Below are 15455 nucleotides of genomic sequence, written 5' to 3'. Positions count from 1 at the left end.
CATTGTTAATTCTTTAACTTAAGGTGCTTAGTGGCATCCCAGTGAAATTTCATTTTCCTTATATAGCTAATACTGTGGTGAGTACTGCCTCTTCAGTTTAAGATTGAAGTGTAGACACTACCCTTGTTTTTCTTAACATAAGTCACACAAGATAAAACAGTTGGAAGGGGTCTTTGGGCACACAACCCCTTGTCTTTGCTGTGTTCACTTGTTGTGAAGGACAGGGCCAGAGCCTTCCCTCTGTTTTAGCAGTGGAACTGTGGGAACAGTGCACTCCCTGGTGAGTGGTGGTCATGCCTCTAGCTGTGCCAGAATCCAAATTATGTTTAGGAACCCGTATTCCATTCCCAGCTCCGTAGCAGTCTGTACAGATGAGCTCTTAATAGACTTTCTGTTACTGTTACCCACTTAGGCCTCACTGTGGTAGTTTTAGCGTCCTGGACCTCTCTGCACAGAACATGCAGCATTCTGTTTGAAAGGGCTTCTCTCTAAGTGTCCCTGTCCCTCTTGCAGTGTCTCCCGCCTTGCGAGGGTGCACCAGATGCCTCCCTTTGCCTCCTGTGCTCATGCAGTGCTTCCTCTCAGGCTGTGCTCTCTTGTAATGACCACTTACTCACCTTTGTTCGTCTCGCCATGTTGCAGGTGGAATCTCTTCTTAAATTGCTCTAAGCAAAATCTGTCCCCTGTAAGAGTGCGTGCCGCTGTAAGTCACTAGGCTCTCAGTTGGCCGAGGTTCGGATGGGATTTGGAGGAGAGTGGGCTGTGTGTGCTGTGTGCGCGCGCAGGGCTCTCACATCCTTTCCCAGTCCAGGGGCTTTCTACTGTTCTTCCTGTTGCTGGCATTCTCCCTCATGTCTCTCTGTTTCCAGTTGTCACCCGTCCTCAGTGTCTTAAGTCATATGTCCCTCCCTTTGAGGAGCCGCCCATCTGCCCTGTCCCTTGCTTGCTTTTTGTTTATTCTGTAATCCCCTCCTGGACATGCTTCAGGAGGGCCTTTAGAAGGGCCATTGAGGGCACAGGCCCTTTGGTGGCCTCCGTCTTCACTGGCATCAGAATGACTTAAAACAAGTGATCATGGAATATCTGACACAGAATTTATGTCAGTCTGGGAGACAGCATGCTTCCAGATAGGTGTATATAAGTGTGCCCTATGCTGTCAAGTTTATACTCACAGTTTGCCCAGTGACTGGACATACTCGTTTTTGTAAAGAAGATTGTAGAGCTCACAGCTTCCAGGAAGTCCAGTGGCAGCTTCACTTCCTTTTTAAATCTGGCTTTTGTCCTTTCTGGACAAGCATTGAGCTTTAGGCTAACATTTTTATTATATATGAATAATAGACAGCACACATTGAGGTTGTGTAGATGTAATTTTGTTAAATGCACATCATGGTAGATTTAAAACTGAGGGATTTATTTTGTCATTCATAAAGTTGTAATACAGTGTAGAGAAGCTATTTGTTAAAGATAGCATCTACTTAACCTCCTTATTTATTTCTTGTAGGAGAAGGTTAGTTCCACAGTAAATACATGGAGAAATAAGTAGATAGGGGAATTTATCTTGGAAATAAGATCCCTGCCATGGTTTTGAAATGCTAAATGCATGAAGACCCGTCAAAGAGATATACGGACATGATATTTTTTGCAGTACATTTCAAGGTATTTGGTTATATATGTCACTCTCTCGTACGAGTCAGCAGCGATCAAATGATACGGTGATTTCGGAGCCAGCCCGTGTTCACGGTGTAGACAGTGTCTTCTCACATGTTTACACAGGGAACTAAACTGGCAGTTTGCTATCAAGGAAGCACCTCAGACATGCTGTGCCATTGCTTAAATATCTGGTAAGCTTAACTTCCATTGCATTCCTGACATCATGTCATATATAGTAAAGGAAAGCTTTCTATAGAAGGTGATTTATAACTGGATTCCCAGAGTCCATGAAACTCAGTTGGCCTGTTGATATAATCTGCATTTAACACCAAATTAGTGGCCTAGTTTTTTACAGCTCAGGATTCTTTTGCTGTCCTCACAAAACTGTAGGCACTGATAAAAATTGTGGAACTACTGTATAGGAAACTACCCTTCTTGTGTTATCCCATGTTGATCATGCAAAACTGAGTTATTCCATCCTTACGTTTTTCTTCAGGCTGCCTTGGTCTCTTTTCTTATGTAATACTTACAGCTTTAAAAAATGGTATAGTTTTACCTGGCCAGTTAGCTCAGCTGGTCAGAGCATGGTGCTGAGAAAATGTTACAGTTTTAAACCACTTTTCAATGCTCCTTCACTTGATTTTTCATCATACTGAATTCATTTTTGAGCACCGTTGCTCACAACGCTTGCTTACAACTTGATTTATCACAACTAGGAAGTAAACTGGAGTGATGGGGCCACGAGTGCAGCTGGCAGAGTTGGGCCCTGAGCATGCCGTGGCTCCTACTCTGTGCCCCTTGGGTGCTGGAGGTGTTAAGACTGAAGTAGAAATTGGAAATACTTTCATAAAGAGGTATCGGCTTGCTATTTTCACACAGGACATAATGGGGATTTTTTTCTTTGGCAGTGTCATCTTAAAGTTTAATTTTTGTCTCCCATCTGAGTTCTGTTTAGCTCTGACCCTATGTCTCTGCTGAGATCATATGAGATTGGGCTTGTTATGGCCCAGCAGACTTATTTTTGTCAGAGAAAACTTTTTGTGTACCCACGTCAAGCACCCCAAGTGAACCTTTAGCCAGGAACCATCTCCAAGGAGCATGGTGATTCAGGGCTGCTGGGTGCTTTCGGGAGTAGCTGTTCCAGCTGCCCTCCTGGCGGACAGCAGAGCCTGTCTCAGTGCTTGAGCATGGATAGCATTTCATTTAGCCTTTGCTCTGACAGCCCTTGCCCTGGATAAGTGGTGTAGGCCTGTACAGGTGAAATCTATTCTCACTTTTGCCTCAGGGGTGACTGGACTGTAACAGAATTTTTCAAACCCGTTGGGCCCAACCGCAAAGCAGAGAATAAATGGCTGAAGTGCCAGGCCTCGACAGAAAAATCAATGCCTGGTTATACAGACATGACAGACCCAGCCTGCAGTTCCCTTTGCAGAGGCCGTGTGTGCGCCACACTTGAGGGTCACCGCACACTATCTGAGGTTGTAGATGTGAATGTGCCGAACTCATGTGTGTTTTCTTTTTCTCTTTCATGCAGGAAATTTACATGCCACTTATGTGATAGAAGTTTCACAGAGAAGTGGGCCTTGAACAACCACATGAAACTCCACACAGGAGAAAAGCCATTTAAGTGCACCTGGCCCACATGCCACTACTCCTTCCTCACGGCCTCAGCAATGAAAGACCACTACAGGACGCACACAGGTGTGTCATAGCTCTTCTACCTCCGGGCGGGGCAAGGAGCTACCCGGGGTTCAGGAACATGCACATTGGTTCTCTTGAAAGCTACTGTTTCGTAGAGGTTGTGGTAATTGTGTTTGAAATTAAGGTCATGATAATTGTGTAGGAAAATGTTTTCCATTCTTTCCTTTGCAATGTTGCTCAATTTAGTATTAGTTATGTGCGCACGTGTGATTAAATGTGCGCACATAAGGTTCAGATTTGATAGCTCATTTCTGGTGTTTGTGTTCCAGCTTAGCTTCTTAGATGTGACCCCTGTCACATTGGCATATTATTTTTTTTTTTTAAAAAAAGAACAGTTCTTCTGTTACTTTGTAGATATAATCTAAGTACCATAATGTTTTAAACATACTAAATGTAAACAGTTTAATAGCTCTCTTCAATAAGAAGCAGCATGAGGCTAGAGTCATTCAAGCGTTAGGCTGATTCGAACTGTCTTATAGAGGCCTGTCAGAGAACTGCTAAAAGCTCACCTTAGTATAAGGTTTGCACGAGTGCATTAAAAGTGGCCATGTGAGATATAACTTAGCAGTCTTGGATTCTGTCTGTTGAGGACATTTCTGAGGCTGGTCAGCTGGGTCCTTTATCAATACATATCCCATCATACCCCATGGCCAGGGGCTTTGTTTGTGATGGGCCTTCCTGGTCTTAGTGCAGCAGGCCACTACTTGGTGGTGATCTTGTATTTGAGTACTTGCCTTATTTCTCTCTGGGACCCTCAGCTACTTCGTATTTTTGTGACCTTCTTTCTCCTTGTACTACTCAGAATATATTTCCTGTAAGGAAAAAAAAATGTTAATCAGTATTCAGAAGTGTTCTTCTGATTGTTGTGAATCCTGTATTATTGTTAGAAATTAGAGGTTGAAAGTTCTCCTGAAGCAGTTTGTGGGAAGCCCAGGCCTCCTTAGCTGCCCTGACAAGGGTGTTGACGATTTAAGGTCTCCAGCCTGCCCTGAGAGATCACTTATATCGAACAGCAGATGAAAAGCCAGTGCAGATGTAATTTATCGTCGGCGTTTCCTTCTAAAGAATAATTGTGGAGACTTGGCTGGATCAATACTATGGATTTTTGTTGTTAGGTCTTGTAGTCTGCACCATAATGAGAGATAGGGGACAGTGGCTGTTTTTTAATAGAAAATAAAGGATTGGTTTCCGTGTCTTTCTACGTTTGAATGCAAAATGGCACACTTGAAACTAATTCAGGTTGTTTTTAAAAGAAGTCTTCCATTAAATTCCTGTTATCATTTAAATATGACATGCTAAAAAATCCCTTTTGGGTTGAATAAAATATTGCATTGGGGTTTTTCTTATTTTTTTTTCTCAAAAAAAAAAATATATATATATATATACTCTTGGCTTGCTGTTCAATAGTTAACCCCTCCATTCTCAGTCTTTAAAAAAAAATAAAGCTAGTAAAAATTGAATTGAAAACAAATCAAGCCACCAAGGTAAATAGGACATACAATACATCTGAGACTTAACACCCAAGATAAAATCCTCTACATTGAAAATCAAGGTCACTAATGTATCTACAATTAAATCACCTGAAGAGTGAATGATTTTGCCTTTTCATGTATATATACCATAAAATAGGAAAGTGAGTAGACCTAAAAATGTGCATCTTACACACATGCAGAAAATGTTAGAGTCTGTTATTTTTTCCTGTATTTATTAAGTCATTTATTTTGCAAGAAAGAAATAGGTCAGGCTGATTTCGTAAGTGAGGAGGGGAGCATGCTTGCCTAGGATGGGGCACTCCTTGTTAGCCACGCCTACTCCTTCACGCTGGCTTGGGTGCCTGCATCCTTCTGTGCCTCTGCATGGGTACGACAGCTGCTTCCCGCCAGGACACACAAGAATGTCTGCAGAACTAGGAAGGGGGAAACTGGAGAGAACAGTTTTACCTCCACATTTAAAAGCAATGCTAAGATTAGGAATAAATTGGTGGTTTTAGCATAAAAAGTCTACTTCAGTGGTATTTAATTGATAATGCAGCCAGTTAAAAAGATTTATATTTTAAATTGATTAAATAATTAGATGAGTGATTGTAATTAAACTTTATTCTTCACAGCCCATCTACTCTATTTTTAATGTATGGAAATAATGATACCAAGGAATTAAGCATGACCCCCAAAGTAGGAAACTAAGATAGCAAAAGCACTTTATTTTTGCTCTGTCTTTTGAATGATAATTACTGATTGAGTGTTCATTTGGAATTGGGATTAGAAGTATTTTGGCTATGGGCATCTTCATGTTTTCTTTCAGGTTAAGAAACCAGGTGAAGGGCTATTCTTTGGATTAGCATGGTTATTTTTTTTTAATGTTTTGTTTCTCTAACCATAGGAGTACAGTTATTGTTTGCAGATGCATCACCAGCTACATTTGTTGTAAAACCCCAAACTTGAGATAAAGCAGGCCTGTTATAGGGAACTTACCACTTTAAAGTCTGAGTGACTAAAGTCCATGAAGATGGACACAAATAATTTATATTATTTCTGGAAAAGTCTCACTGTTTTCACTCCAGTGAGCATTATTATTTTGTTTTGCCCTTCATTGTGAATCTCACAGGATAAATCGTCTAGTTAGCCAGCACTTGGTGGCTAAGTGTGCTATAATAGAATGACTATAGTACATATAGACTCGAGGCTGGGAAGCTAGCATAGGAGAAACACTAAGAAAAACAGCCATTTGTACATGTAGGAAGCCTACATCTGCCAAGCCTGCCTTTGATTCTGCAGGAGTTTCCAGGCCAGAGCTCTCACTGAAGATGAGATATGCAAATTTTTATAGATGATTTTTAGCAATCCCGGGCTTTTTTATGCCATTAAATTTGAGAAACACAAACAGCCTTGAGTTGCTCCTGGTCCTGAGTAATGTGAGTTTCATTTCCTTCGTCCCCTCAGTCTATTCCAAGAAGCCGTTTAATTCATATTATTAAGTGTAAGGTGATTAAAGAAGATCCTGATAGAATCAGGTAAAACCAATTCAGTGTGCTTCGGTTGTTAAAATTTCAATATATTTTATTTAAGCAGAATTATATATACTGTATATTAACTATTCCAAGCAATCTTTACTCAGCTCAGAAAGGCCAGATGTATGGGAATTGTAAAAAATCAGGATATGCATAAAGCTGTTCACGTGCATAAAACAGCCCCATCTGGAAGACATCTAGCAGAAATGAAGTTGTACAAAACCATTCCATTGATAATAAAGCTAATTTTTATGGGTCTGACAAGTATGTAATTATGTTCAGTGGTGCTTTTCAGATTTTATCACAGTCAATAAACCGCAGTGGTAATTTCATTCCCATTTGACATATTTACATGGAAACATTTGATTGGAGGAATTAGTAACCCTGAAAGCCTTGATAGATATGTTTTAATGATCTGTGACCTCCGCAGTCCCTCATCTGTTTATTGTTGCAACAGGCGAGAAGTCGTTTCTCTGTGACCTCTGTGGCTTTGCAGGAGGGACGCGGCACGCCCTCACCAAGCACCGCCGGCAGCACACAGGTCAGTCCCGAGTCTGCTCCTGACTTTTCTCTGCAGGGTGAGGTAGGGTGTTAGACACCCAAGCCCTGATGGCCCGTGGCCTTGTTTTCCTCTTTATTCTAGGGCTTTGCAAATGAGAATTTCTATAGGCCTTCACTTCCATCACAAACACAGAGTTGATAGAATTCAGATTGGCTCTTGTCACATACTTAAGAAGCAGATACCTGTATATCGCAGGCATCCCCGCAAGAACTCCATCCTAAGTGGGTAAAGAAACAAACTCCCCAGGTTCAGATATTTGAGGCTGTTTTCTCTCTGCAAAGCTCTGTCTTAGCCTCCTGCCTGGGTCCTAGGGAGCTTCATTGGGCCTTGGCTGTTCTCTCCCTATGTCATACCTCCCTACCCATTGCCTGCTTGCTTTATACCCCATCTGGCTCTCTGCCTGCCTGTCTCCTAGTTGTATCCATCTGTCTGTAAGTCCCTGTGACTCCATGGGAGTCAGTGCTCTTGCAATTATCCCTGCTGTGAAGAGAATAACACCAAATTCACAACACAGGAGATAAATAAGGACACGGAGGAAAAGCTGTCCCATGATACTCACTTTTCATTATTCAAGAAAAGAAGATGGAATCCCAGACGCTTAATTTGAGAATTCTAAGCAACATGAGTCAGGGTAGCATTGTCTTAGGGTAGCTTTCTTTTGTAATTTTCAGTAGAACCACATTTTTCTGCCATTAAGGCTTAGCTAATGAGACAGTCACAGTCCATGTGGTGTGAGATTCCTGTGCCACGCCTTCCTAAAGAGGGAAACATTCTCTCCTGAGGGTGTGGCCCCGGTAGGATTCCATCAGTGCTCCAGGGAATGCCCTCATACCATGCACACATGAACAGCTTTAACTGGTTTACTGGGTTACTTAAAAAAAAAAAAAAAAAAAAAAAAAAAAAAAGACCAAAAGATGGCGGAGAACCTGTTGGGTGACATGGGGGAATTGGCTGGGAAGAAGTAGAGAATACATATTGTGCAATATTATTTGTAATACATGAATGAAATTCTTGAGAATATAGAAAATGTAAATATATATTCCTTATAGAATATTGAGATTCATGTTATACAAATATAAGCCACTTCCCTCCTCATATTTCCAGAATCACTGAAAATGAATTATAGTCATTGCTTTTATAGTTGAGTTTACTGGGACGGAATTTCCAAAGTGATAAGAACCATTGAGATGAAAATAAACGTTTGATTTCTAACATGGTCAAAGTACAACTTTAAATAACAGAAGCCATGTGTGCATGCATTCAAAAACTTGTGTATAAGGATTTAGGATAAGGGGGCCTGCAGGTGCCAGCTGTGCTTGTATAGCAAATGGAAAGAAAAGTTGAAAGTATATGCAGTCACGGGGTATCTTATTCATGTTTTCAGCTTATTGGTAACGCAAAGTTTTATGATCTCCGTGGCAGTTTTGTTTTCCTGGTCCCATCCCACGTGACTCCATGGGACAGCAGACCCCCTTGTGCCATCTCTCCAGCTGTGGCATTCCCCTTTGCCCTGCAGTGGAGGCAGGCCGTAACGCTGCAATCACAGACATTCCAGGTGATGGATCGATCAGGAAGCCTGCATCGAGCTGGCACAACTTTATATTTTATGTCAGGTCCAGAGGCGCCTTATTACTTTGCTATTAACTTTATACCATATAGGACAATGTCTCACAGACAGGGGTATCTGTCTTTCTGGCATTTATCTGCCTCTGTGGCACAAATCAAACATGATTCTTTAATACCAAAGTCAGTTCTTAAAAGACACGGCCTCCACAAACAGCTCAGTCCAACTCTGTCTAGGCACTTAGCTTTTATGTGGGACCTAAAATGTTTAAGCAATGCATCCCCCCCACCCCGAGGCTGGACTTGATGTTACATTTGAAATCTATATTTCTTTGATGTGTCTGTCTTTGACATGGTTTACCTTTTTACCACAGTTTCCAGGCAAATTACAAGCAGCTCAGAAAGGGATAGGTATCCAAAGTGTTCCACATGGCGTAAATAATTCCTGACCGAAATGTAGGCTGTCTAGGGGGCTGACACGAAACATCTTCCATTCTGAGATTTACTTTTATCACCTGTCAGAGACCCTTGATTCAAGGGCACAGACACCAATCCTCACATGCAGTTGGAGAGACCTGGCCAGCTTAATAACCACCAGTCCACCCTAAGGAATGTGAAGTGTGATTTCCAGGGGATGTGGTTGGCTAGTCTGACAGATGTTTGACATACAAAAAGACAGGGCACTATGGCAACAAGCTATCCTGGTGTCTGTTTTTCCTCCTTTTATCTCTGTAAAGCCTAAGAGGCAAAGTGTTTTTTGTTGGGTATTTTGTGCAAGATTAGTGTTTGTAAAGGAGAGCATTTATGAAATGGAAAACAACAGCCCAATAGGGTGAGCTGTGATACATGAGGCAGAAGGGATAAGTATGGTTATAAGAAGAGCACACATTCTCCTTGTTCTGTGCTTCCCCTCTGGTTTTCAGTTATGTTGCTTAGACTCGTCTTCAGTTCACAGGCTGTAGTGACGCCATCTGACTCTGCCACCCAAGCAAGTATAACTTTGGGGCCACAGCAGTGCGGTGTCTAAGTCCCTGTTGATTTACACATGAAGTCATTGAGTAATTACTGTTGTAGCTCAGGTTGATTTTGGCTTTGGAATGAGAGACAGGTTAGAAGTGGTATTCCCATCAGTACTCTAACCAGATCTTCTCAGTAAAGGTGAAATCTCACCATCCCCAACCCAGACACAGAACTCAGGCAACTGAGGACTGTTGAGAGCAGGAGAACGGGGCGTCCCCAGGGAGACCTTTCTAACTAAGGCTTCTGTACCAAGTGGTTTGCCCTGAAAATCATGTGCAGACAAGCAATAGCAAATGGACTCAACAGGTTATTTATTCTCTCCCTCTCTCTCTCTCTCTCTCTCTCTCTCTCTCTCTCTCACTCTCCCCACCTCTCCCTTTCCCTGTGTGTCTCTCTCTGTGTGTATGTAACAATAATTTAAAATAAGCTATGCCCGTACATATGAGCCATGTGGTGGGGCATGGGAGAAGTTGGCAGGAGAAAGGGAGAAATGACATAATTATATTTTAAGTCATGAAAAGTGAGAAAACTCCGTCACAGCGAGTGTACACATTCATTATACTTTTTAGTTTCAAAAAATTATCGAATGTTTAAGGAATTGAAACTCTTGTTTCAAACCTTTAAGATTTCCTTTGAGTCTTCACAGTTTGGGTGTCTGTATTAACCTCTTTACATGTAGCAATAGTAACAGACATGAAGGTAGGTTTTTCTTAAGAAATTAGTCATTCCTTAGCAATTCATAAATTTCATATTAGTAAAAAAATGTTGAACACGTAACAGATTGGCAAATTGTATGCGTTCCAAATTAACCATCATGGTACATATTTGAATAAAGTATATTCTGTGTAAGTTGCCATATGTCAAATGTGTCTGGCCTTTCTCTACACCTTAGCATTTCTATGCATAATATTTCACATAAGATTTTGTTGAATCATATATTTGCCTGCCACCTTGTATGTAATTAAAAACACCTTAATATTACCCAATTTAATCTGTGGTACAGTCACAGCAAATGTGAAATGGCACTCTCCAGTTTACCACAATAAAATCCTAGTTTAATATAAACTTCTAATTAAATTATTAGAATAAAAAATTAAATGGCATTTTATTAATGTGTAGATTTTTACTGTAAAGTGTCACAAGAAATTTCATGAAAGTGTAAATGAAAGAACCTACATTAACCAGACGTCCAGAGCTTATGTTAAGCTTGCAAACCCAGAAAATTAACGTTGAAAACTTTAGATCTTTAATTCATATACTGCCGTGGACAGTAGGGTTTGTGGTCCCACCTTTTACTACTGTTACGTGCCTGCAGCATCCACGAAAAGAGGGTAACTTGAAGATGTCCGCCAAAGCTTCCAGTAAGAAAACATTAGCTATGTGCAAAAGCAGTCAACAGTGCAGAAGGTGAATGGGTGAGGAGACAGCTGGCATACATCTATAAATTTCCACAGTGACCGTATACAGATTTGTACGTAACTTAGATCCACTATGTGGACAATGAAAGCTTGTTATGCCTCTGATTGGCTTGTTTGTGCACAAATAGATCAACAGGAAAAAATGCACCCATTCTGCTTAGGCTATATGTGAGTTCTTTGTAAACATGGTCTTCTACTCTTCAGTCTTGAGAAGATGTACAGAGTCATTTCACTGGAAGACTAGAAGCCCTGCCCATCACACCTGAATGAGACCTAAATGAGTGAACTGCTACAGGCTCCAGCCAGCAGAACTAACATTGTTAAGACTTGGGTTTCTGCTGCATGGAACTCGGCAAACTCCTTCTTTTGTAAATCTATAAAACTAACTGGAAATTCTTGTAGAAATGCAAACTCCGAAATAATCAAACAAGCTTGAGAAGGAACAGAGTTCCTAGCCCCAAGGCTAACCCTACAGTAGTCATATCAATCAGTATTAACATCAAGGTAGACAGATTTGTAAGAGGGACAAATGTGTCTTAGTATCTACTTTGAAACACTGCTAGGTAGTCTTTCAGATGCCTTCTGCGGTAGACTCCTGTCATACGTTCAATGCATATCCCATTTGTCTTTCTAAACGAGGATTGATCATCTTACCCCGTGTCCGCTTTCTTGATTATCTTCTTTAGGTGTATAGACTTCATTATGTTTGTCATATCTTGTAGGTCTGTATAAGCGAGTATATTCCATGTTTGTCTTTCTCCTTCTGGGATACTTCACTCAGAATGATCTTTTCTAGATCCCACCATTTGCCTGCAAATTTCATGATTTCCTCTTTTTTGATTGCTGAGTAGTATTCCATTGTGTAAAAATACCACAATTTCTGCATCCATTCCTCCGATGATGGACATCTGGGTTGTTTCTAGGTTCTGGCTATTACAAATAAAGCTGCTATAAACATGGTTGAGCAAGTATCCCTTTTGTGTACTTGAGCAAACTTTGGGTATATACCTAGCAGTGGTATAGCTGGGTCTTGAGGAAGCACTATTCCTAATTGTCTGAGAAAGCACCAGAATTGACTTCCAAAGTGGTTGTACCAGTTTACATTCCCACCAGCAATGGAGGAGGGTTCCCCTTTCTCCACAACCTCTCCACGATATGTTGTCACTTGAGTTTTTCATCTTGGCCATTCTGATGGGTGTAAGGTGAAATCTCAGGGTCGTTTTGATTTGCATTTCCCTAATGGCTAATGAGGTTGAGCATTTCTTTAGGTGTTTCTCTGTCATTCGATATTCCTCTATCGAGAATTCTCTGTTTAGCTCTGTTCCCCATTTTTTAATTGGATTACTTGGTTTGTTGCTTTTCAGCTTCTTTAGTTATTTACATATACTGGATATTAGCCCTCTGTCAGATAAAGGGTTGGTGAAGATTCTTTCCCAATCTGTAGGCAGTCATTTTGTTTTGATGACGGTGCTATTTGCTTTACAGAAGCTTTTCAGTTTCATGAGGTCCCATTTATTGATTGTTGATCTTAGAGCCTGTGCTGTTGGTGTTCTGTTCAGGAAGTTGTCTCCTGTGCCACTGAGGTCAAGGCTCTTCCCCACCTTTTTCTTGTAATAGATTTAGTGTGTCTGGTTTTACATTGAGATCTTTGATCCACTTGGACTTTAACTTTGTGCAGGGTGATAAATATGAATATTTTTGCATTTTTCTACATATAGACATCTAGTTAGATGAGCACCATTCATTGAAGATGCTGTCTTTTTTTCAATTGTATGGTTTTGGCGCCTTTGTGTATTCACTTATAAGTGGATATTAGCCATATAATGTTAGATAAACGTACTAAAATCTGTAGTCCTAAAGAAGCTTAACAACAAGGAGGACCCTAGGAAAGATGCTTAATCCTACTTGGAAAGACAAACAGGATAGACATTGGAAGTAGGAGAAGAAAAGGAAAAGGACAGGAGCCTTCCATAGAGGACCTCTGAAAGACTCTACCCACCAGGGTATCGAAGGCAATACTGAGACTCATAGCCAAACTTTGGGTAGAGTGCTGGAATCCTTATCGAAGAAGAGGGAGATAGAAAGACCTGGAGGGGACAGGAACTCCACAAGGAGACCAACAGAGCAAAAATACATGGGCCCAGGGGGTCCTGCAGAGACCGATACTCCAACTAAGGACTATGCATGGAGAGGACCTAGACCCCCTGTTTAAAGGAAACCCATTGGCTGCTCAGTCTCCAAGTGGGGTACCTAGTAAGGGGTTCAGGGACTGTCTCTGACATGCACTCAGTGGCCGGCTCTTTGATCACCTCCCCCTGGATGGAGCAGCCTTACCAGGCCACAGAGGAAGATGATGCAGCCAGCCTTGATGAGACCTGATAGACTGAGGTCAGATAGAAGGGGAGGAGGTCCTCTCCTGTCAGTGGACTAGGGAAGGGCAAAGGGGGAGAAGAGGGAGGGTTGGTGAGACTGGGAAGAGATGGCCCGGAGCTGGGGTGGGCATACAAAGTGAATAAATTATAATAAATTAATATATAAATAAATTTAAATTAAAAAAATCATTTTATAACTATGGTAATAGCATAGTTTTATAAAAGAACGAATACCGGAAAAATAGTTGAATTTTCATGTAAAGTAATCACTACTGGTACTGAGAATTAAATGAATTGCAGACTCGATAGAAGTATGTTAATATCGCAAGTGTTATCAAGGATCTTTATGTAGAGCATAACAACTCTTCTAGATACTTCTGAGGAGGCAGCCATCAACTTCCTAAAGCAGTCAGATGTTTAAGTAGATGCCTCACCACAGAGTGTGATGTGATGGCCTGTCATATAAGCACATGGCATGCTTATACAATCAATAGTATTCTCTAAAGGTACAGTAATTTACATCTTCGCCATATAGCCTCATTTAAAAAAAAAAAAACTGTATCTCGTAAAAGATGTGCCACGCAAAATACACTTGGGTGTGTGTTGTGTGTCTCTGTTAATGTCAGTCAGTCACTGAAATTGAACTATCTACTGTGACTGAAGTTGTTTCACCAAAGGTTTAGAAATAGAGATCAAAGGGTGACTGTAGACCTGAGGGTTGCCTTCGGTAGTGTTAAAGATGGAGTTTATCTTAAAGACGGATGCCTTGAAGAGAAAAGGTCCTTCTACAGTAAACGCTCGTTTACTGTGCTTGGAAGATGCTCTCTGATTTTTTTAAACCTGGACTGAAGCAAACGCAGTGGTTCCTGGGGCAGACGTACACCGTGTGGCATACGTCACACTCAGCGGCGTGTAAAGCGCCCAGTCAGTGCTGTGTGCCTTGTGTCTTGCCTGCTGACCCGGCTCTGGGGAGCGAGCGGTGTGTGTCGCTGCTTCATCTCTGGGTGAGACTGCAGCTGCCAGGCGAACAGAGCCCATCCAGGGCTCTGCTCAGGGTGTCTTCCTCGTTTTCTGTCCCTGCTGTCCTCACACTCACCCTGCATTCACCGCTCTCATCCTTTTGGTCTTTCTCAAGAGGTCTGGCAGGTAGAAGTGAGGTGTGGCGAAGCCAGGCTGCAGTCCCATGGGCTTCCCAGCCACTCTCTCTGCTTCATGGGCGCTCAGACCATCAGGCAGGATGCGTGAGTGTGAGCTCAGTACCCTCATAGCAGGCAGGGAAGTGGAGTGAGGTCTGTTGGCGGTGCCTTTACTGCTGGCCACGCTGAGCCTGTTGGCGCAAGCATACTTGACTGCGTGCTGGTGCACAGAAGGCTGAGCCGGAGGAGCTGCCCTGAGCCCCACACTCGTTCTGTGAGGCGAGCGCCTCCACGCACACACATGCAGTCCGTGCACACACAGATAAAGGGTTTTTCGTTTTGAGACAGGTCAGTGTATGTGGAGTACTATCAGGAAAAGCAGAAGTGGCAAGTGCGGTATTGTTGCCCGGGGAAGCGTCTGTGTGAGGGGTGCAAGAGTGAGAGGCTTCTTCCCTCGTCCGCTGCAGAGAAGCAAATGCAACGTGTGCGTGCTTGCTGGCTCCCCGCAACCTAGGGAGGAGCCACAAGCCGATCACTCCAGTAGTGTCGGCTCAGCCAGCACGCTCAATTTATCATTTGGCTTAGTCATTCTCGTGTTAGAAGTGTTTTAGTTTTTGTTCAAGATTCTGATGTCTGCTATGCATTTTATGCGCATCTCCATTTAAAGAGCAGAGTTGCCTGCAAAGTGTGTAATATAGATTGAGTTTTGATAAATGTTGTACCCAAAAAATAGCTCGCATTTCTAAGCTAGGCCAGGCGCACTACAACAGTTCTCAATAGCTGGGCTGGGTTAGGTTCCAAAGTTGAATTTATATTAATTGGAAGTAAGTGGCCTTGGTTGAGTTGCTCACCAACCACTATAGCTGATGAAATGGGAAGTTATCTGAGTGAGTGTGGAGGAGCAGGAGCACTCCATGGAGTGAGCGTGGTGAGCTGCTACAGGAGCACTCCATGGAGTGAGCGTGGAGGAGCAGGAGCCCTCCATGGAGTGAGCGTGGAGGAACAGGAGCACTCCATGGAGTGAGC

The 15455-nt window shown here is 42.1% G+C and overlaps 1 protein-coding gene across 1 annotated transcript in view; it reads left to right on the top strand.

Moving 5' to 3' along the window:
- The first annotated feature begins 2382 nt into the window (after positions 1–2382).
- The window catches only part of LOC129670262 (zinc finger protein 407-like), a 150822-nt gene continuing 137749 nt past the window's right edge, over positions 2383–15455 (top strand). Inside the window, exons 1-3 of the mRNA XM_055598741.1 lie at positions 2383–2504; positions 3185–3351; positions 6816–6899. Coding sequence (XP_055454716.1) covers positions 2383–2504; positions 3185–3351; positions 6816–6899 — 373 coding nt within the window. The remainder of the gene's footprint in view (positions 2505–3184; positions 3352–6815; positions 6900–15455) is intronic.

This window comes from Psammomys obesus, unplaced genomic scaffold, assembly GCF_907164565.1.
Source record: "Psammomys obesus unplaced genomic scaffold, mPsaObe1.curated_primary_1811, whole genome shotgun sequence".
Lineage (NCBI taxonomy): Eukaryota > Metazoa > Chordata > Mammalia > Rodentia > Muridae > Psammomys > Psammomys obesus.
This window is presented reverse-complemented; position numbering and strand designations above follow the sequence as displayed.